Source organism: Vidua macroura, chromosome 12 (assembly GCF_024509145.1).
Source record: "Vidua macroura isolate BioBank_ID:100142 chromosome 12, ASM2450914v1, whole genome shotgun sequence".
In the NCBI taxonomy this organism is placed as follows: Eukaryota; Metazoa; Chordata; class Aves; order Passeriformes; family Viduidae; genus Vidua; species Vidua macroura.
This window is the reverse complement of record NC_071582.1, coordinates 1,179,184-1,203,120: the sequence shown is the minus strand read 5'-3', so window position 1 is coordinate 1,203,120 and position 23,937 is coordinate 1,179,184. Positions and strand designations below refer to the sequence as shown.

General features: G+C 38.8%; 1 protein-coding gene across 1 annotated transcript; it reads left to right on the top strand.

Moving 5' to 3' along the window:
* The first annotated feature begins 237 nt into the window (after positions 1 to 237).
* Positions 238 to 21,859, top strand: NRG4 (neuregulin 4). Its single transcript, XM_053988223.1, has 7 exons — positions 238 to 474; positions 4,662 to 4,835; positions 5,813 to 5,867; positions 9,826 to 9,919; positions 17,585 to 17,734; positions 21,449 to 21,528; positions 21,621 to 21,859. Exons 3-7 carry the CDS (start codon positions 5,858 to 5,860, stop codon positions 21,635 to 21,637), a joined length of 351 nt encoding a protein of 116 aa, XP_053844198.1. The 5' UTR covers positions 238 to 474; positions 4,662 to 4,835; positions 5,813 to 5,857; the 3' UTR covers positions 21,638 to 21,859.
* The last annotated feature ends 2,078 nt before the right edge of the window (positions 21,860 to 23,937 follow it).

Below are 23,937 nucleotides of genomic sequence, written 5' to 3'. Positions count from 1 at the left end.
GGGGGCGCGCGCGCGCGTCCGCCGCGCGTCACGCGGGCGCGGCCGGGCCAATGGCGGCGGCGGGCGGCGCGCGCCGTAGTACTACACGGGGCCGGCGGGCGCGAGCGGCCCCGGCCACGCCCCCCCCGGCCACGCCCCCTCGCCGCGACCCCCGCGCCGCGCCCGCCGCCCGCACCGGCCGGGAGCCCGCGACCCCCGCGACCCCCGCAACCCCCGGCACCCCGCGACCCCCGGCAGCCCCCGGCACCCCCGGCACCCCCCGGCAACCCCCGGCCGCTGCGGCACGTCCGCAACGGGCGCCGCGCTCAGCCGGCTCCGCTCCGTTGCCCAGAGGCCGGGGTTGCATAACGGCGCCGGAGCGAGCGGCTGCAGGATTACACCACGCGGATTAGGGATTACGTTGGTCCAGCAGATTGAGCTGTGCGTGCCTGGGAAAGGTTGCACCAGCAGAGCTGGGAGTACCCGCTTGCTGCGGTAAGCCGTGGTTTAAGTAGAACAAATTAACTCAATACAAAATTAAGTGCACGAAAAAAAAAAAAAAAAAAAGAGAAAAAAATGAAGTAAAACACCCCAAGGTTAAGAACGTCGGTGCTTTAAATGGACAAAACAAAAGAGACTGAAATTCAGGGTTTGACATTTATCTCCCCTGTGTTCTGGAACAGCTGCTGTTAGCAGCAACCAGCTATTAGTGCTGGATGAATTTTAAAAAAATCAAAATCATTCTTATGAAGACTGGTTACACTTGGTTCCTGATGACTGCCACATAAAGTAAATATCTAAACTCCTATGACATCGATTTTTAGTAACTCAAGATTGTTTAAGTGGCACTGGTCTATTTTATTGTGTCACCATGTGCTAAACTGTCTCCTCGTATGATAACCTGTAATATGGATATTTTGAGTTCTGATTGCTGGATCTGAGATTATTGCCATTTGAGAGCTGACGTTATGAGGAACACTACATCTGCCACTGAGGTATGCATAAAAATTAACCATGCAGAGACAAACTTTAATTTGCGTTCATTTCAGTTGATTTCTTACAAGAGTTAGGGATGAAACTTGGAAGCAAAAGTGCCACAATACTTATACAAAATCATAGGGTAGTGGTGGGGGTCGTTTTCCAAGACTGATAGTGATTTTTTTTTTTTAATGCAAGGGTCTTGTAAGATTTAATAATTCCCCTCACACAAGCATACACAAGCTTAAAACTGGAATCTCTTCTCTCAAAATTGCAAATCTGTGGTGTGACTACAGTAGTTACATTGGACAGAAGCCTGAACTTTGTGGCTTTGCCAATGCCTGTATGAATATCTCGTACATTAGAACTGGTTTCAGATGGAAATTTGCAGTTGTTTGCAAGCTGCTTAGGAAATTTTGGCGATGGAAAGTTTTCCCTGAAATTCACTGTAATGTCTCAAATTTCAATTTCAACGCTATGACAAGAGCTTTACCCCCTGTTTTAGTGTCTAATTAATCCTAGACATACTGTAGTGGGTAAAAATGAAAATGTAAACCTAAATTTTTGCTGTAGGGATTTCTAATGTAAGAGGACTCAGCCATTTGTTGTCATTTTAGAAAAACTGCCATGGAAAGAATTTTGAAGAACTATTAAAAAAAAATTACCCTGTCAACCAAAGCACACTGAGATTTGTGAGTTATTTGTCATCTGCATTAGCTTTCTGTCTTTTGTCAGAATTTCCTGATATTGTGCTTATCCCATCCTAAATCAAAGTTCCAGTGTGTAAATTTGAGTAAAACATTGCTCTTACTCAGATTTGTTATCTCACCTGCAATTCTTCTTTATAGAGATCCTCATTTGTTTTGATGCCTTAGTTTTTAGCTGTTCTATTTTTCGGGTTCTGTACTGCTTTTGTGTGTAGTTCTGAGCTTGATACTAAGGGATGGTGAGCTCTCTTCACAGAGCAGGGAGACAAAACAATTCCTTTCCTAGCTTGGGACCAAGAACAACCGATCCAAACTTCAGGCCCAAGAGCACAAACAACGTGGACTGAAGAGAGAAAAACAAGCAGGATGGGACTTCATAACCTAAAGCTGTAGTTGGACAATTAACTCCAATATGCAAATGGACCAGAACTTACAAAAGTGAGACTTCATGACCAGTTGTCCATTTTGGTTCATCTTGGGCGCAGCCCTGGCTGGGCTTCTGTACTGCCCAAGGAGGATCCATGGAGGTCTTTTAATAAATCCCTGCTTTATTCTTTAGCTCCGTCTGGCCTCTGTTCTAGGCCAGCCTTCACAAGGCATCAGTTTCAGGCAGTTTGATGGATTTTTTCTGATGCCTGGTGATTTTCTGTGCTCAGATCAGTTATGAGCTTCTGACACTGAAGGTATGAGAAGTTATACCCAGGTGAGAAAAAACTCTTTTTAACAAGACTTCAGGACAGTTCCTGGCTTTTGGAGAAAATACAAGGTGTAGACTACAGACTGCTTGACAGGTATCAAGGACATCTCAGAAGGAAATTTATATTTAATCAGCATAATAAGCAATTAAAAAAATTTTCCCCTTCATTGTTTTCATGACACAAATATTTAAGCTCAATATTGGGGCAGAATGAGATTTTACCTTTTTTGATTTTTAGAAAGAATACATAGTGCAGTAAAATCCTATTCTCAAAGACAGCCGTAAGGTGTAACTTAATCTAAATGTACAAACAAGGTATATTTGAAATACCCACATGACTGAAACTATCTTCTTTAATTTAGGGGAACATTTATATAGAGATTAATTTTAAGAGTGTTTGAATAGCAAAGATCCATAAACCAAAGCCCAGATCATTATTCAGTGCTTGGTTTTTATCTGCCTGTGCTCACTAAGACTGACTTACAGGTACTGTGGATGCTTAGGCCAGCTAACCAGTAGAAGTACACAAAACCAAGAGGCAATACAGATTCTGATTTAAATAGATGGGGAGTAAAGCAGACAGGTTCATTTTTTAAAGACAAATCTAACACGTTCAAGACTTGTTCCAATATATCTCAGTATACACAGGTGACCTCACTCTCATGTATAAGTATTTCAAACAATGCATTACTATTCTTAATATCAGTTTAGATGACAAAGATGAGGGGAAAAGGGTAGAACTGATAAGATTTTTCAACAAGCTGGCACAGAGCAAAACAGGCTATATTTTAAATTTCAGATTAAAATACTCTTAACTGGATATATAAAGTAACATTTCACAAACCCCAAAGACACATGGAAGTTAAACATTTGAGCATTCATACAATTGAATTTTTAGTTTCTGTTAGCATAGGCTATATCTGCATCTAGAGGAAGACTCAGTTTGGAAAGTGCAAGAAAGGTGCACAGGTGATCTTTATGTTTCTAGGATGAACTCAGTACACACACACAGCCATGAGTTACAATCAAATTTAGCAACAATTTCTGCTGCAGTGCTTCCTTTTCTTTAAATATATCATCTTCTTTTCTAATGAGATAGAGAGTCCAGTTTACTCTTTTTAGAACACTGATACATACTTGAACTTCTGTTCAGGGTGCAACACCTCAGAGAAAAACATCTAAATACATGATTACCTAATGATGTACTTTTCAATCTTAAAAAAGTCAAAGCTGTGAATGCTGTCAGCAACACCTCTTTAAAAAACCATCTTTAGACCCATATTGTGATACTCATTATCAGCACGTAAAAAATAAAGTTATGCTTTCCCGTTGACGAGGAAGTCTTTTCACTCCCTCCCTTTGTCACCCCCCATTTCCTTGAATACACAGGCAACAAATTTTGAAAATAAATAATTAGTAGTCCCACAGCCTTCCTCAAGCTGTCTCGCTCTCTACACTCAGCTTATAAACAATTTGTCTTACATGGAACAATTAGTCCTAGTCCCAAGAGCTGATGAGTTGCATAGCACATCCATTTAACACACTGGTGCAGTAGAAAACCATCAGCTTCCCCTAAGGGATTTTCTACCACGTGATTAGATTTAAGCATCTTCTGAAAAAGTTAAACTTAGACCAGGAGCAGCACCAGAGGTATGGAGGTACATACTGACAGTAAGGTGACGGAGAGCTGATGCGAGATCTCCTTTTGGCAGTAGCAAAACTCAAGCTGTTTTGTCAATTCAAGGATTCATATCCTAATTAAATCTAGCACAGGAGCTAGTCATGAAATTTAGCTTATGTATCCTGCTTTTATTTTATGAGAGTTATTGGATATTATACAATTTTGTGGAGCTTTCTGTGAAAAGGGAAACTAAATGAACAAAGACTACTTGCTCCAATAAAGCACAAATTTAAATCAGATTTTTGATGCCAGTGTAAAATATATGTATGATACAATTTATATGTACAACGTTATGTGAGTATTTTGAATTCAGCAATAAACTCTAGTACTGGTAACCCTAGAAAAATATGCAAGTAATCCTGTGGGCATGATGGGGTGTTACCCTGTTCTGTACTTGGCCCCTGTACACGTGTTTGTCTTTGTTGTAACCTCACCCACAGTGTGTAAACTGGAAACCTTTTTAACAGCACATATAGAATCCAGATCTTGGCTGCTAGGAAAACGAATCTCCAGGATGATTTATTTCTTTTGAAAACGAGATTTTAGTTCTGAAGTGACCCCTGTTCATTTGTTTCTCCGTGCCACATGCTGTGCTAATTGTTCTTGGTTCTGTACACAGAGCAAAGTGTAGCTGTGAGCCAGCTCAAGAGGACGCCTTTGGGTGGGGACCTTGCTGTTACAGCCCAGTGTCACAGGGAACTGCCAGTTCAGATTGTCTTCTATGGGCTGGACAGTTAAAAAGCTAGAGAAGCCACCTGAGGTCCCATGAAAACCAGAACCACCTACTTATAAAGTAAGTACGGATTCATTACACCTTTTGAAATGGGCCTCTACAGAAAGTCAGCTGTTAGTTAAAGCTGCAGTATAGGCAACTATTTCTCATAAAGCTGATAATTTATTTTATTTGATCATTTAATGGTTAAAAAAAAAAAAAATCTTGCTTCCAGTATAGGACAAGTCGCTTAAATATTTACTTTGCATACACTCTGAAGACAGAAAGAGCAAACATGAGAAAATTATGTTAGACTTTTTCAGTAACCTACTTGGTACAGTAAACCTTGGCTATACCTAACAAGAAAACAGAATATAGCTAGGATAGATGTTTATAGAGTTGGCGTGTCTACAGAGTAAGTAATTTCTTTTAGCAATGTCAAGTGAACATTGGTTTCTGTCCAGGCAGAGGGTTTCTATTGTAGATTTTAAAAATCATTGTACAAGTTCTAAAAATTCATAGCTTATATTACTAATTTCACCTGACATCCAGACACGAGGAACACTCAAGTGAAACGCATATTCACTCTGAGAAATGACAAATTAGAAAGTTCTTTTTTGTGGAATGGAAGAATTCTACCACCAGGATTTACCTGACTAATTAGCAGTCTGAGGAATGATTCAGTTGTGTGCACTGCCTTTCAAGGTGCAAGTGTCAACCTAATTAGCTAGCCAGAATCAATCAGACTGCCTAAATGCATCAGGTATTACAATTCTGAATAAGCATGACAGTTTTTGAAAAGTATTCATTGTTTAAACATGCTTTAGTCTGAATTTAGTTTTACTCTGCCTTCAGGGATTCACTGAACTTGACAGCAGACTTGAACGTTTGCCATTAACTGTGACTCAATGGAACTTACATATAACAGTACATTGCTGTTAGAGTGCAACAGATGTCTTAGCGGAAACACTGAAAGTTGCATTCCAGTAGCTATTTCTTCAGGGGAAAAAGACAGCAGGTTCAAAAATTATATGCTTAATTTACATGTTTGTCTTTAGGTGCTGTTGCCTCTGACCAAGAACAAAAATTGTTGTTGGAATAATATGCGAACAGGTAATTTCTTCCAAGTCTTTACTTGGATATATAGACCTATATAATTAGAGTTCATTAAAATGGCATTGATTTTGATAGCTGCCACTGGGGTTGTCACAACTGCTCTGCAGAGATGCCATCCCTCACTAGAGTTTACCAGCCAGTGGTGCAAATCCTGCGAGGAGGTGTTGGCTTTGATCAATCCTCATATTTCAATTTGTGATTGTTAGCGTGCAGTCCAAAGTTGCTTACAAGTGAGGAAGCATGCATCAGCCCCCTTTGACCTTCTGCCAACATTTCCCACTCCTCTCTCTTCCTTTTCTGTGTTGGCAATCTAGTATTTTAGCCTCTGTTTTAGGCAAGACAGCTGAGTCAACATGTGAATTATCAAGGCTGGCTGGCTCTTTGGGGTTAAGATGGTATTGAGCCTGCATTTGTTTTTTTTTTTCATAGTCAGGACAGTCAGGTTAAAAAGTTTTAATGCAAACAGACGAGACAGTTTAGGGACACAGCACTGTACCAGCTACTAGGAAGAAGATTGACTCTATCCCAGCTGAAACCAGGACACCTGCATGTCCTCAAAAATAATAATTAAGAATAAGTGTATTTAGAGGCTGCTATTACCTCAGTCAGTTTTAAGTATTCAGCCTAGCATTAGAAAGAACAGCCTCATTTTATTCCTCTTCACTTGTTCCACCAAAATCCAACTTTTTTAAGAAGTAACTTTTGTGTCCTACTTCTCTTTAATCTCTCACATAGAAGGTGTTGTCAAAATACATACTTATATGTTATGTGCAACATACATTGATAGAGTTCTATTAATTTCAAAGCTAAATCTTTTGTATTTTTTAATTGGCCATCATCTCTTGACTTGTTAAACTTTTCTGTCTTCATTATGGAGTCTGACTGTATTACACATTTGACTTTCAAAGCATACAATTTGCATTTTTAGATTAATATAATGTATTGACTCACCTCATGAAAAATCATAACACATTCACCAATGCTAATGTAATTGGGTTTTGGCTTGTATTGAACCCCTTCTGATTCTCCAGTATACTCTTTTGCATCATTGACTATTTATTTAAAGGGATAAACTGGTGCTTTCACACTTTCCTCTCTACAAATACAGAACTGTAACTATGAAATCTGCAGCAAGCTGCTGCATTTCAATATCATAGGTGTGGAGTACAATAATACCTGTTTTTGTATTGTAGCAAATTACAATTTGTTAGTAATATTTTTCCTAGAGTTAAAGCTTCCTGAATTTCTTTGACTGTCTTTCATAATTCTAACATCTATATTACACTGTATTACTCAGATAGTTTTACTAACTAGTAGCAAAGTACTAAAACACAAGATAGAATTAATGAAAAGCACAACTGGATGGAAAAAAGGGGTACGTGATCAAGGTGGACATAGAGGTTTTTTCAAGTTTCTCATTACTGCTAAAATTAAGGTAACCATTTTCTCCTTAGTATTGGAAGAAAAGTCTATCTCTAGAAAGAAGGCCTATAGAAAAATTGTCTGTAATTACAATCAAAAAGGTTTCAAAGGTTTCCTAGGCACTTTTTGTTATTTCTCTCCACCTCTGTCACTTTTCTCTAATAGACCCAAGAGAAAGTGCCTGAGGTATTTTGCCAGAACAGAAACGTCTGCTTGGGCTGCAGAGCTGGTGCTTGATACAAAGATCACACCTTAACGGTGTTCATTCTCCCAGATGTTCCAAGGCCTGAATGACTCGAGGCATTTGGCATTCTTCAGTAGTCTGCCCCTGTGCCAGTGTGAGACACCTCTATTTCTGCATAAAGATGAAGAAATAGAACCAGCGAGGAAGGATTTTAAGGAGGCGAACAAATCTGAGAATTGCTTTGAAACCTTTCCATGAGCTGTTCAAAAGCATTTTTCTGCAGGGCCTGCCTTCTATCATCTTACTTTTCTGTCTGCTAGAATTTCAACAGTTACCTCCCTCAGACACTTAACGGAGTTGAGATGAGGTCGAAGTTGAGAGTTTTGTTTTTCGCACTTGATTCTTAAAATTGTACAGATATTTGGATACACTGTTGATGTGTTCAGTGCCCTCTCTTCATTTAAGGAAGGATGTAGCCTTCGACTGAATTACAAGCTCACGGGAGGTCCACTGTTACGTTTGAATAGACTAAAAGCAACTAAGGTGTAGTTCTTGTTTAAAAACCTCCTTGTTTTCTCCCGTTCCCATTTTATTCCTATTGCAATTGTACAGTTACCCATACAAAATAATTTAACAAGTTTTTAAATTGTGAACTTGCAGTAAATGAATTGCTAGCAGACAAGCACAGAAAGCTTCAGAGTTAAAATAAATTTCCATTTAACTTCTAACAAGGTAGGACAGAACACACATTTTCTGTGCAACGAGGTCAAAAATGAACAATCTTTCCAGCCTGTCTTCTGCCCTCCTCCAGCTTCCTAATTTATCTGCCCACAGGCAAGAAGGTCCAGTTACCATTTGGATGCTGGCACTTTGGTAACAGGAACATGAAACTGAATTCCTCTTGGGCCCTGGGGTATAACTGTCTTCATCTTAAAATAATGTAAGGACTTTACTCACACTTCTAATCAATATGCTCTCATAGAAAGGGAAGAATGTAGGAAAAGAAGGGAGAGTAGAATTAGTAGAGCTGGCCTGGAGGACAGCAGGATGCACAATGGTTTTGTTGCACAGAGGTAGAAGTAGCTGAGCATTTCTGCCACTCTTAGAAAAGCCTGGCTTATTTTAGATAAGAAGTTGTAGAAGGTCTCTCTAGGGTAGAATGTCTTACAGCCACACCTGTTACTTTTTTTTTTTTTTTCTGCAGGAATAAAGGGAAACCCTAACTCTTTTTCTTGAAGGACAAATAAGAAAACTAAAATCTTTATTCCTCTTAACTCTATGCTATGTATAGAACATGTCTTCTCTACATAAATAGTGACACAGCAGAATTCTGGTTTTCAGAACTTCTGGGAGAAATAACAGCAAGAACACCTAAAGTGTGAGGTTAACACATGACTGTCACCCCTGTGATATCAGAAGACTGGTCTATTTTTGTTTTGATTGAGATACTGTGGTTTCATAAGATGGAAGAAATATATAACAATATTAGATGCATATATATATTAAATGAGTTACTGATGCATTAAATGTGTCATAAACATATTCAGTCCAACTTCCAATTTTAGACTGCTTTCAGGAAGAGTGAAGTGGTACAGTTAGATGTGCTTTTTAAGCACAAAATGGACAAGTGCTGCTACAAGTGCCAACATTAGTGTTCTGTATTTGGGGTGTTTTTAGAATGCCTAATTATGTTTAACACATTAAGAATTCATCTAAGAAGCCTACTGGGTTAGGAAAAAGCCTTTTTGAGATCTGTGGAAATGATATTGTAGCCAGCAATCCTGTAGGTAAGTGCGTGCTTGCAGGCTGTGCCCTGGTGTGGCCACTGAGGATTGGGGTGGGGAAAGGTGGGGGTGTCCCAGTGTGCTGCAGTTCAGCTTTTGTGCAGCCCAGAGCAGTCCCAGAATGTCCTGGCCCCGAGCTGGCACTGGGTGCATCTGGACTGACTGACTCCATTGCAGGAGCTAGTTAAGCTAAAGGTACTTTGTGCCTCTGGAATAGGACAAGCCAGGCTTCACACAGGTCATCATGCGAAGCACTGTACTCACTATGCTGAGTGGTCATGAAAGGCAAAGGAAGTAATGGAGAATTTCTCACTGCAAGGGAGAGCTTGATTTATTCATCTAATTTAGCTATTTCGTGTCTGATACGGTGATAAATTTTTGACCTTTTCTGCAAATTGTTACATGAAACTGTTCTGCAAAACTGTGCTCTGTGTTGCTGGCTTGGAAGGCAAGACCTATACCTTTTTTGCTCATAGGCTGGTTTCGTTTGTGTGGTAATTTACTTTTGTGTTTATTTGGTTTGAAGTCTGTTTTTCTCAGTGTTTGTTTTGGTCTTATTTTTAAGATCATGAAGAACTCTGTGGCACCAGTTATGGATCTTTTTGTCTAAATGGAGGGATTTGTTATATGATTCCTACTGTATCCAGTCCATTCTGCAGGTCAGTGAAACTAGTTTGTTTGTCTAAGTATTGGACAGTAGCTGTCTAAAAGACTATTTCTCCATTTTCCCTCTTTAAGGAATCACTGCTAAAGCGTTATCTAAAAGAAAATACCAATTACCTATTACTTACCTAGTTCACAGAGACATAGCAGTATGAGAAAAATAAACGTGTATATTTGGTGTATACTTGCTTGTCAGGTGGAACAGTATTCAGTTACGTATGCAGTCAGGATTATATCTATAATTAGAGCCATATTTCCTCATTACAATACAGAAAGAACAAAATACCCTTTGCCTCATGGAATAGACTGTGGGAAAGGCATTCAGAAAGGCAAAGTACAGTTTTTCTTACAAATTAATTCTATTGCAAAAATCTTTGTAATATAAAATGGCCTCACCTGAACAAAATGCAGAGACACAAAAAATAATATAGTCTTTTAAGGGGGAAAAAGAATGTAATTCAAGACTTACTGTGCTCTTTGAATCGTGCTGAAATACTCAAAGAGCAGCTTTATAGTGACAGCCAAAGACTACTTGATAAAAAAACATCAAGGCAGCAAATACAGATCCTTCTTACACCACTCCATAACAGAACCATTCTTCCTGCTGAAGCCCATGTAGCAAACAGGAAAAGAAGCAGTTCCTGGTTTTGCATGTGGATACATTCCCTGCATAAATACTGCCCTATCTTTTTATTCTCTGGTTTAACAAGACATAAGATGCTAAATAAAACTGTCACTTTTCATGGTCCTGCATTTACTAATTCTGAGTTATCATTCATCAAAATAAATTATGGTTGACTTAGTGGGTTTGCTTAATTAAAAAATAGGCATTCAGACAAATATTAGATACACTTAAGGATAGTATCTTTTTTCTTCCATGGCAACTTCTGTTTCCTCTTCCGCCCTGAGCTATAACTAATGATAACTGGATAAAAAAGTTGAAGAAGGAAACAACATCTTGCCTATTAAATGCCTAATTAAAGTATTACTTCATTTTGTTTGGGTCAGTTCAGTCTAAATACTTAAACTCAAGCACATAAACTCATTTAGTCAGACAGGGAGAAAAGAGGCAATTTTGTGGTAAATGCTCATTGAAAAATGTACACAGCATATCACTGTCATTGTTCAGTGTCACAGTGAATCAGATCCAGAAGTGAGATTAAAGCCCTGAAGTGCTGTATGACGATTTATTCTACGTGCTAAACCTTGCAAGCTTATGCAATATAAAATGAATACTACACAAAAAAAGTAAAACATTTTGAAACACATGGGTTTTGGTTTTTTTTCTAGAAGGAATTCTGTATTATTGTACATAAATGAAAATGAATGGTTAAACTAAAGAGCAGCAGTTACACAATTTCAAAGCACCCTCTCAACTACTGCTGGACTGTGTAACAAGAAAGATATATTCAATGCAATGACTATAAATATGAAGTAACAAATACCTAGAAAAATTCATCCTTCAGGAGCACAAACTAGTCAGCATAGATAATTTCCACTTTAACAGCTCCAAATGAAGTAATTTCCAATTTGGGTACTATAGGATTTTATAATCTGCTGAAGCAGAAAAGTAACATCTTAAGAACATTTTTGTTATACTCAGGCAATCTTACAGCATTTAAATTGTCAACTATTTTTTCTGTATCTAGTGGTTGATTATGAAGTTAGATGGGTTTAAATAGCAGCATTCTATTTAAGCACATCCTCATTCTAAGCATGTTCCTTAATCAGTCAGAGAAGGCTAATTATAGATGAGAAAGGTTTTGTTTACACACAGATATCTGAGTAATCAGCAGTGATGTGAATAGAAACAACAGAAAAAATGCATCACTATTCAGCAGAATTCAGAAAATATTTGGTGCTTTGGAACTTCATGACTGGCATCATCACACAGTTGCGCAGTTTCTTTGATGAAGGTTTCTGCCAAATCCCACCCAAAGCTCCCCAGTGTTCTCAAATGATCATGTCCTACTGAAAGAAAACTCAAATCACTTTTAGAATCAAGGGCTGAATGATTCTTAATTAAAAGGAGGAGATGGAGAAAGAACAGACTAGCAAACTGTAAAAATACCTTAAAACACATTTGCCTTGACATGGTACTTGGTCACACAAATGTGTTGTGCTCAGCAGAGTTACCCTATGCAACATCATTGGAAGTAATTTCACCATGTGACTAAGAAACATGCATCATTCTTTAGAAATATGTGTTTTGTAGCATGCTAAAAATGAAGAACTGCTTTTTACCTTTGGAATTTCAGGGGTGTTTTTAATCGTTCAGAAATAGATATATGCAAGGCAGAGATTTAATATCTGTTGAACATTAGTTGACCCCCCACTCCATGTGCAGCAGTAGCAGATTTTAAATACAGCTGACATGCATTAAAAATGTGGTTGCTCAGCTGCCATCTTCCGTCCCTGCTTTCCCAAACAAGGAGTTCATGTTCTCAGCAGTAAAAAGCACACCTGTCACCATAAACCAGATGAGCTCCAAACCCAGGAACGCTCAAATGAACTAAATAAACAGGCAGGGAACTAAATAAATAAGCAGGACAGAGGAGGATGGAAAGGCAGCTGCCTCAGGTGCATCATAAAACACAAGGTGGAAAGCTGTTTGCCTCAGCACCTGATGCACAGCTGTCCCATAATCATTAATTAATGCACTGCAGAATTAAGTGAAGATTTTGGTTTCTGAGGGGAAGCTCTGGTACTCCCATTTTTTCTTACACTTGGCAGATTTCTGAGAGCATTCTTTCTGTATTTCAAGCAAAATACAGATGGTATAAGACAAGATGCACAGAGCTCTGCTTCAGAGGGCAGTACACACAGAAATCAACAGTGAATGCTCTCATTTTGGGACAGGGATCCCACTCTGCTGAGGGCTAAGTATTGCAAGAGACACAGGCAGACCTCACAAATCTCCTCCCTGAAACTCCTGTGTATCTTCAAAGATATTTCTTCCTTTTTCCCTTCCTTTGCTTCCATCCTAATGGAATCTCTCCCCCACCTCTCCTATGATAATCCAGCAAATCCCATGCAAGCTCCTTCTGCCGTTTTCTGTATATTCCCTCCTCGCCTGACTCTCTGCCATGGGCCTTTCAATTCCCCATTTCAGACATCCCCACAAGTCATACACTTGCTGTGCTCTCAGCCTTCAGAATATGCACCCTGTGAGTTGCCAGGGAGGGGCTTCCCAGTCATTTGGGCTTTTCTTCATTCTCTGCCTCCAAAAATACACTTTAATGTACCTCAGGCTCTTCTGAAATCAAACTGTCCAATTAGTATTTTTCATTTCTGCTTTTGGCTTGAAAGGAAGTAACAAAAGTTAGAATTCACACCAAAAGTATAGCTAAAAGGAGTCAAGAATTAAGATTTTTTTTTAATGGGACATAAAATATAAAATGCAACACTCTCTTATGTGTCTGAAAAGTATCAGCAATCTGAGTTAATATAACTGCCAGATAGGGGAACCTTCCCAGACAAACACATAGCTAAGGGAGGGGAGAAGAAGCCATTCTTTTAGGGAAGAATAACCCATTCTTTCAACCTCTCTCCAGTGGGAGCACTGTATTTTACTCTCTGTGTATAGAGAGTAACCGTTTTGAAACTTCTCTAAATGCCAAACTTTTTAAAAAGCTGCTTAGGTGTCCAATTAACTTTGTCATTGCTTACTCGCTTTGGCTCTAAATTCTTTTTCATCCTTACTAGATGTTCTTAGACTGAATGTACTAGGACAACTTCTAGGAGTCTGCTACAGACTGAAGATGATGTTGAAGTTATCAGCCATGTAATCTGAATTGCATTGACAAGCAGATAATTTCTCGTCTCTTTCTGCCCAGAGCTTTGTATTTACATGGAAGTAGTATTTATACCAAGTATCCAAAATTTTCCTGACTGAAGGAAGACTGAATGAAAACTGAAGTCAACACCCTGATAGTATAATGCAAAGCAGTGAGAACCTGTGTGTGTATTTGACTCAAATTCTACTTCCTACTTTTACAGTCTATCAGATACTTCCTTATGGTGCCCACCTTAGAGTCTGGCAAAGAAAGAAACTTTACCTTCTTACTAAGTCCCAGTGCCATAGGATCATTTGCACTGTCCAGCAAACAGCATCTGGAAGGAGACAGCAGCAGTGCCCGTGTTACTGCAGGGCTGCTATGTTTTAGTTACTAATCAGATTGTAAAGGGTCAATGTAATTGCAGACCTGCTGGTCATCTCCTGACATCTTATCCAATGCAGTCTATTTTCTTCCACCTTGCATTGATGCTGACAGGATTAATACCCTGTGCTGAAAGATCCTATGGGTTTCTTTCCATATGCTAGTGTTTTGTCTGGAGCTCCTATAGGACATTTGTATACAACAGTTAAGGCTGCCTCATCTCATCTGACAAGAGGTGTGGGCGTGTGTGCATGTGTGTGCACACACATCTAGGAGAGCAGAGATCTGGATGCCAGCTGAAAATGGGAGGTTTTAGTCACAGATTTTCCTCAAACATTGAAGGCTGCTGTCTTTCAACTCTGAATTAGAAATTCAATTTTCTTAGAGGGGGAAAGACCCTTTTTTCCATTTGAAAAATCAGCTCTGGAATGCTGCATAGTAGGGCCGTTTAAAGGCAGCACGGGGCAGGAGCAGCAACAGCAGGGTAACAGCATGCAGGTGATGTGCAACAGCAACCCCTGGCCAGGGAGCACAAACTCGATGAGTGCAGCTCCTCCTTACTGCAGCCTGCACCGGGCTCCTCTGGGCTTTGCTCATTCAGGTGCAGGTACACCAGTGCCTGCCATGTCAACAACTGCTCTTAACTCGTGCGCTACTTCTAGGCGTCCATAAACTGAGTTGCTGCTGGCTTTTAAGGCTGTGTATAGGAAGGCTGCCTGCCTCCAGGAGACACTACACAGACACCATCATTCTGGGCTGTGTTCACAGCCCATGTGCGTGTCACAGACTGCATTTCTGTCTTGCTTGCAGTCACTGCATATGCAACTCCACTCAAATTATTGGAGCTGTGCTAGTGCAACAGGATAAGCAGGTCTTCTGAGAAATTCCACTGCTAATTACTGAAGTATGCTTAGTTTCTTTCTCACCTATTTTAGCAAAGGACTTGCAGAAGAAACATTTCCTGGTTGTCTTAAAGCATCAGTTGCTTCTATCTTTAACATAGGCCTTTACCTATTTGTACATCAGGAAAGGTGACTTCATAAAAGCTTGTTCAAACCAGTATCTGGACATCTGGATTTTCAGAAATGCTGCAACTGTAGCACAGCTTGGTCACATCAGCTATAATTTTATTACTTAAATGTAACCCAAAGATACCTCATCTTAATTTTCCTGTTTCTATGAAAACCTACATAATTTTTAGGTTACATGACAGCATTTTCTAGATAGCACGGAATCACTTTCAGCAAGTGTGTCAACAGGCCAGCGCAGAGAAAGTGGATGAGTAGTTTTGTAATCCCTAACACATTGCTCACAGATAAACAGATACTATCAAACTAGCTAGTCATATTTCTACAACTTGTTTTTGTTACAACCATGCAGAATTAATAGGTTCAACATCCAGGATGTCTTAAGTTTGGCATGTGCTTCTTTAGTATAGGTTTTTTCCTTTTTTGCTATAACCTTGGATTCATATCACTATAGTTTTACCCTTACCATCTTAGGCCTTCAAGCTGTTTTCCCTCTTAAAGACTTGTGACCACCTTAAGCATCTGGTTCTGTTTTCTGTTTTGTAGAAGTGCTACGATCTCAGTGACCCTTTTGCTGTGCTGTCAACACATTCCCAATGTTTTCCTCACTGTCTTTGCTGAACATGAATACAGCTTCCATGCACTGTTCACACCAACTCACTCCACTCTCCTGTATCACAGCATTCAGTAACCCTTACCCTTTACCTGATCCTCTCTGCAGCTCTCTGCAGCTATGACTGTCTTGTCTTCCTCCTGCTGTATTCTGCTTTTTAGGCTACTGACTTTACACTCATTCTTTAGAACTTTTCCATGAGCCTTAATTTGATGCCAAAACCTACTTTTTTCTTCCTGTATCATTTTAGCCTTGCATTATTCTCCAGTTTTCATTGCTATTCAAGAATACTCCTATGAATTTCTTATTCCATTTTCTTTCCCTGTTACTCTATTCAGCTCTCCAAAGCATTTCTCTCTCACTTGCTAGAGAACAATGCCCCACTCAAACTACACTTCTATTCTTAAAGTATTCTACAGTATTTCAGAAATAGGCCACTGAAAAGCCACTACACTTAGAATAAATATCTGGAACATTATCTCAAGCAATCAGAGCAGTCTGCCTACCCTTGCTTCTCCCAGCAGTGAAACATCATGACTTTGAAAAGCCTCAGATTGTCCTTAGTAAATGCTGTCTGTTTGATCAGTTGCATAGCTTTAATATATGATGATAATTAGATGTCTTTTTTTAGTGTCTAAATCTTCTCTATTTCCCAAGACAAAGAATTTAAAGGGTAGTAACTGTTTGTGCAGTGGTTGAGGCCAGCAGTACTGAAATACTGGTCCATAACTTACAGAAAGCGTCGTGGGAGTCACATCAGGCATCATGTCGGAAAACTCAAAGGGACCCTTTGGTCCTAGTTATATATGTTAAACATACTTCTTTTTTGGCAGTTCCTTCCCTCTCCACCTTCTTACCCCTCATCTGAAATTATACCTTGCAGCTGCCATTTGAGAATCTCAAGGATGTTGCAGAGTTTAGCCCATTTTTCTCAGCTGGAGCCTGAAATTGCTTATGTCACAGATTATTACGACTTCAGTGCCAAAAATAGCAAGAAGGAGCAAGATCTTTAGCAATACAAATAGAGAGAAGCAAATTTACATATATAAAAAATACACACAGAATCTAGATATTGAAAGAAGTGCTTTCCATTTTCTGTAATGAAATCAATTCCTTAAGAAAACTTAGCAGAATAAGTGCAAAATACATAACAAATGAAGATTAGTTTAGCTTCAACCTACTATTTTTGGCTGAATATTAATTACTAAGCCATTGATTTTATTTATTTTTAATAAAATATCATACCATTTTACCATGGTAAAATACCATATTTGTTTTAAGACTTTCTTCAGAAGAAGTTTTCAGAAGCTCAACACATAAAATAAGCATAGTAGAGAAGATTTCTACGTAGGTCTCTCCAAGAGGGGGTTATTCACCTAGCATGTAACATGTTCTGGCATGAATTATTACACTGCATAAACTACTTTCACAGTTTAAGCTGTACTGTATCTCAATGAATTCTCATTTCCTTGATCTCTTTAGCTGACACTACTGTCTTCAACAAAGGAAGCCGGAAAGTTACCTTAAACAGGGAAAGCATGACTACTGTGTGAGAATCAGTGGGATGACAGTTAACACTAAAGAAGTAGGCTTAATTAATTAAATCTGTCAGTGATGAGTATATTAAACTTAATATATAAAAGCAGTATGGATCAGAATGTAAACTTGATGCCCAACATGCCTAATTCCCTTTGTTCCAGAAATACCAGGTGAGAGGAAATTCTGTAACAAAACTTGCTGTGAAGCAAATATAACTTTTGAATTGAGTCATAACGAGTTCTCTACCCAGAAGAAGCCTTTTGTGCTTTTCATCGTAGATGACAAGCTACCATCTAATCCAAATCCAACTTGGTTTCCCAGGTGTATTGAGAATTACACAGGAGCTCGTTGTGAGGAAGTTTTGCTGCCCAGCATCAAATCCCAAACAAAAGGTGACCTGTTTGCAGCTTTCTTGGCTTCCCTTCTTCTTCTAGGAGTTCTTGTAATTGGAGCATTCTACTTCCTTTGCAGGTAAAAGTGATTCATAAGGCTGAAGCTGTTCAATCAAGTAGAAATTTCTTCTGGCAATCATGTACTAATTATTTGAATGTAAAAGTATGTAATGAATTATCCATAAGGTTGTATGGTTATTCAGCATAACGAAAGGGGATGTCTCAACTTGTTGCTTGTAATATTTACTTCCTGGCTTGAAGTTTTCTCAGTGTCATTGATAAGCTCTTACTTACAGCTGCTTTGTGAAAAATACACCCCTATCTGAGATTTTACAGTCCATCTAGAGTTAGTGCTAACATTTTAAAACATTAGTCTACCTTATGTTGTCCAAAGACTGAGAAGTAGAAGTAAATTAGCAAAGTGCTTAGGGATCAGAAACTGTTCCTACTGAATTGGTAACTGAAGCAGCTGGTGCCATTAGCTCCTAATTCTTCTATACCACTCCCAGTCTAAAAAGGGAAACTAAGGAAAGAATGCAATTGAAGAATACTTCCAGGTAGATGTTTACTAGCATTTAGGACAACTCAGAGAGCTAACTAATTTGTCCAGGACGATCCAGGTTTGAGTAGAAGACAAATGTCAGTGCCAGACAGCAAATGCAAGTGCTGCAGGGTTGGTTTTAGTAGCATTTTAGACATGTTAGGACTTGGAATGAAAACACATAAAGAGTTGCTGGGATGAGGCAACTACTTGATGCATATATCACTACACTTACACCAAACCCAAACAAATGCATCATCTTCACTTGCAATGCCCTCTTTATTTTGCACCTGTGTGCCCTCTTTATTTTTAGAGTACAGCACTTTTTGGAAGAACTCATTTTACCATATACCAATAATATGTTTATGCATCTCTATGTCTCTGTAAGGCACCTTATAGCCCCTGTAATTCTTTACCATCACAGACTTGCAGAATCTTTCCTCCTATACTGCATTTCTCCTTGGTTATGATAACCAAAGGTTCTTGCAATTCTGTTCTTTGTGCTCCCACGGTCACATTGCCAAATCAACTTTTCAGATCTGTGCCTTTCAATGAGCGACCTTTGGAATAGCTGGTCTAGTTTTACCTCAGCTGCTGTCATGGAAACCCACTGAATGCCAGCTTCTCCCATAGCTGAATGTATTTAGAAGAGATAGAGAGCATTGGATAAAACAGTTGGTATAAAAAAAAAACCCTTGTTGTAAAGGACACCCCCCAGATTAGCAATTTTAATTAAATTAATCTTGCTTAGCCATGGAATGCCACAGTGGTTTTCACTAAAAAACATTTGCAAATTACTGTAAACTTATTAGAACAAAATACAGCTTAAACTAACCTAAGAAAAACTCATTCAAGTCTCACAGAGATACAGACAGTATTTCTTTAGAAGTAAAATTGTCTCTGAGAAAAGGAAAAAAACGTCTTCCGAGAATAATGTGTTAAAAGATCCCTTTTCTTTCACATACAGTAAAATTAGGGGAAAGCTGGAGACAATCTATTGAGTTTTATGGTCCAAGTACAGAAGCTTAGAGTGACAGCAATGACAGGTCTGTGAAAATTCTTTTATTAGTCAGTTAGAACATCAACTTCTCTTTACTCACTCTTTACCTAACTGGCAGAACAAGCAGTAGTGCCTCTTTATTAGCAAAATAAAAAGGGCAACAACTCAGTTATAACATACTTGTCCTTTGAACCCTATCTTACACACCAGACTAATTTGGGAAATCTCATAAAATTATTATCAACTTCTTTAGTGCAGATACCTAACTGGCTAAAACTGTCTTACCTTTACACTTCAGAGGCTGATGTAGGATGATCATCTGCTGGAGAACTCATCTATAAATGAAACACTTTACATCTCTAAGTCCTTATCTCTTGGCTGAAGCGACCAAAACATGAGGAGTCTCAAGTGGATACTTTAATCTACCAGTCTCTTTCCAGCTGAGTGAATGAGCATTATTGCCAAGAGCTGTCGTTAATCCAGACTTTTTTCTCAAACTGCATCTATCACCTATATCTTAGAAGAGGGTGGAGCTGGGGCTTATAAGGGTTAGCTGAGAGTTTGCATCATCTTTGACTTGGCCTCCTGACAGGACAGATTAAGTTTAAAATGTTAAGAGACATACTGTGCTAAAGTTTCCACTATTCCACTTCATTAACAAAGACATTTGATCCACAATCAGAGGGCAGAGAGCCTTTTTCCTCATACTGTGTTAGTGAGCATTTCCATGGCTCTTTCAGCAGAGGGTTCTAGTGGGGTTTTAGTATAAACAGTAATGTAATCTGGAGGGGTGCAGGAGAGGAAATACTGATTTAAGTTCAGGACAAGGAAACTGAATTCCTAAAATTATACATCAAATTGTTGGGAATATAGAACTCAGTGCTCTATTTTCTTGTCTGTATCATCGCACCTCCCTTCCTTTCCAAGCTTTCTTTCTCTCAGGCTGTTTGGGGCAGATTTGAGGACCAGTGCATTCCATGCTCCCTAAAAACAAATCCATTCAACATACAAGGGTGGAGGTTTCATTGCTCTGCTTATGAAACTAAATCATAGCTTACAGTGAAAGTAATCTATAAAAGAGCAGGGCTGCACATGAAAGCTCTGGGTGAACAGTGGGAAATAATTCTCCTTTTACATTTAACTGAGTCATCACATTTTTATCAGCTGATGATGTATTTTTTCCAGTATGCAGAGCACATGGAGGCAGGGCAAGCACAGATCTAGCCGCTCTCCATCTTGAAACAATCCCCCACCCTCCCCAACAAACAGTGCTGATAAAGCCTGTCCTTCTCACGTGGGCAAAACAGGGAAGTGCAAAAAAATCCCTGCTATTACTGCTACTGAGGAACAAATGGCATATTCTGCTTCCAGCAATTCACCTGTCAGACCAGGCCCATCTGGTCTTCTTCCTCCAGAAACATATTGCACCTAGGTTACTGGAAGAAGAATAAGAAAGGTTGCTGAGGAGAAGAGATGCCACATAAGCCAGCTTTTCTTTAGAAGCAATAGAGAAGCCTAAATGCCACGCTTATAGTTCAGAGGAATAGAGGAAACCCTAGGGAAAACCAAAATAAATCTGCAGTTAATTTCTATATTTCATTGTAAATGCATTCTAAAATGCCAAATGACCTGTAAAGTAAGTGTAATATTGATGAACAAGAACTCAGGCAGCCAAAACAACAGGGTCTAGGAATAAAGCCATTTAAGCTGTCCAAGACAACAGACTTTGTGGAGGAGTTACATCACCACAGGACACAAACTGGACAGAACAGAGACTAGCTCATGACTCTTCTCAAGAGAGCAGATGTCTGATTACTATTAAAAGAAAGGGAACTAGACAGCAAATGATCAGCTCCATTTACAAGATTTGCTTCTCTTCAACAAAGTGTGGAAAATTACACATCATTTCCAAACACCAAGAGAATTGATAAATAATTCTGTGCTATTTACTAATTGTTTAAATAAAGACCTAAGAAATCAGACAAACAGGAACATTACCTTCAGGAGGGAAGCCATGTAGTTCCAAATGCTGTACTGCCCTCTGATCTCTGTTCTTCTCCCTCAAACACATGCTTCTCAAAATGAGTATTAATGAGTATTAACTAGAAAGTGGTTGGAAAAGATCCATGTCACTTTTTCCAATGGAAAAATCATTCAATTAATTTGTCTCTTCCCTGATACCATTTTTCACTCTGTGTGTTATTTTTTTCTCTCTCTCTCTCTGTTGTCTCCTTTTTGTTTTTTATGGTCAGGAAAGTTTCCATTCCAAGGGCAAGTTCTTCAGAGTGTGGTGCCAACCTAGTTGAAACTACAAGCAGCAATGGCTGCAGCAGTGAGTACAGTTTAAAATTAAATGACCGGACTCCACAAGGGAAGTGGGGGACGAAGTTTTTGTTAATTAAAGTCACATGTTTTATTTTTCAGAAATAACAACAGCCTAAAGAATTAGAGTGGAAGAATGGTGGAGAAACAACATGCAGAGCAACCCTAAGAATCTAAGTTGTAGAAGGTGACATGGTAAGCAAGATGAGAGAAGGCAGTTGACTAAAACAGGAGGCTGACGGGTTAGAGAAGACTTCATCTAAAACTTAAACAGTTGCACTTACTGGAGTTTCTATGTACTTTTAAAACTGTATCAATTATACAGAAATCACTATCATTTATGTTTGAATTCTGTGAGTTTTTTTATGATTTTCAATAATGTACAGGTAGGTGCACGAGATAATTTTGGGTTTTACTACATGGGAAATAAATAAAATACAATATTTTTTTTTTCACTGCACAGAGAATATGAGCTATCACAGGATTTTAGCGTGAGATGACACTATGAATTTTTGATAGTGGTTTTTCATTTTTCACAGGATTTCCCCAGAGGAGCTGAAGCCTGTCTTGATTCAATAGTTTCAAAATTGATATTTGTGATACATGTCCAGAATTTGGCTTGTTTCAGATACCCTTACCAGATGTAGGGGGAAAACCCCTACCTTTCTCCCAGCTAATACTTTTTTTTTTTTTTTTTTTTTTTTTAAATATTGTAACACAACATCAGCACGAGGTATCATTGATAGTTTATTGCCCAGGTTCCTGGCACACAATTTAAATTCAAATTAAAGGGAAATATTAAGAAAAGAGATTTATAATGGTTAAAAAAGTTTTTTAGGCAGAGTTTGGTGTACATTCCTAATACTAAGCAAGACATCTTCCTTGATAGTTTTTAATTTTGTCTGGCTTTCTTCTGAAAATCTCACTACTGAGGGAAATTCAAACCTTACCTTGAATGTTCCAGTTGTTATTTCAGATAGTAGAAAACAGGAATTTTGTTCATCAGGTCAATTTCTGACACGAAATATTATCCAGACAGGTATCTTGGATGAAAAAATGCTGTCCTCTCCAAAGATTTATTTCTTTTGTTCACGTAAGCATCTGCTGATCACACTGATGTATTATATACCACACTTTGGTCCGTTACAGGATTCTCTTACTCAGGCAAAGAGAGGCCATCTGCCATGGTCCACGTCTTTTTTTTTTTGCCTTCACAACACAGAGAGAATGCCTGGTTAGTCAGAGGCATAGAAAATGTGAACTGAACAATTTTTTTTTTCAACTTATTTCTAGCACTGGTGGCAGAAACCAGCAAAAAATTGGATATGTGTCCATAATGGCACATTACCAAGCGGGTCATTATATGGGATTTATAAGGTTGTATTGAAGGGAAGATAAGCTGAGGAAATTCATGAATTGAAAGGAGAGAAAATTCAGAACAGAGATTTCTTATCTCCAAAAGAAACAATCTGAAGATGTATAAAAACATAGGTGCAGAGCAAATGTTGAATAAGCTCCTATTTCTAGGATGTCTACTACATGCTCTAGTGTCAGAAAAAGCAGTGTGTACTTGATCAGTGTGTACTTGTAATCAGTGTATCAATGTAGACAAAAGCACGGTGGGAGGGGGAAGAAAAGGGGCTTGGGTACAGTGCATAAGGTGAGAAGTCAAAGAGAAATTATGTTACAATAGCTGCTAGAACACAAACCAGAATAATTCATTACCTTCTGAAAACTATGGGAGAGGTCAGAGTCCAAGTTAGTGCTCAGCATGTGAAAGGAGAATCTGAGGGCACCAAGTCAGGTAGAGGACCTGATCCAGAGATTAACTTATATAAAGCACTAGAAGATCACTTTCTCCCCAAATTAACCAATCATACATGTTATTTTCTGGACTTCAGATCTTTAGCAGATAAGCTGAAGGAAGCTGATAATATTGTTTTAAAGGCTAGGAAAGATAAAAGTTACTTTTCATCACAAAGGGACAGGCCACTGTTGTACAGAGTTCAAGATGTGTGCAGCAGAAATGACAGCTACATCAGGATCAGCGTTACCTGAGGGACTTTGCACAGCCTCAGTTAAAATTTATCAGAGATGACACCTGGTAGATCACTTTGCTGTGTTATTGATCGTAAGACAGGTTCACAGTTTGGTATACTGTATCCACTGAAGAAGGAAAAGGCTTTTCATCATCTTAAGTGGCAATTCAGGAAGGAGATGCTAATATAAGATATAATACTAATATAGGATAGAAGAAATAAATGGACTGAAGTTACTCTGTATAAGCTCTTAGAACCCTCTCAGCTCTCTAGACAGACATAGAATAATTATTCATTGTTACTGAGCTTGTTTGCATTATTTGGGAAACAATCTCTACAAAAAGTGGGGCTGAATAAACTGACCCTATGTTTAAATGTGA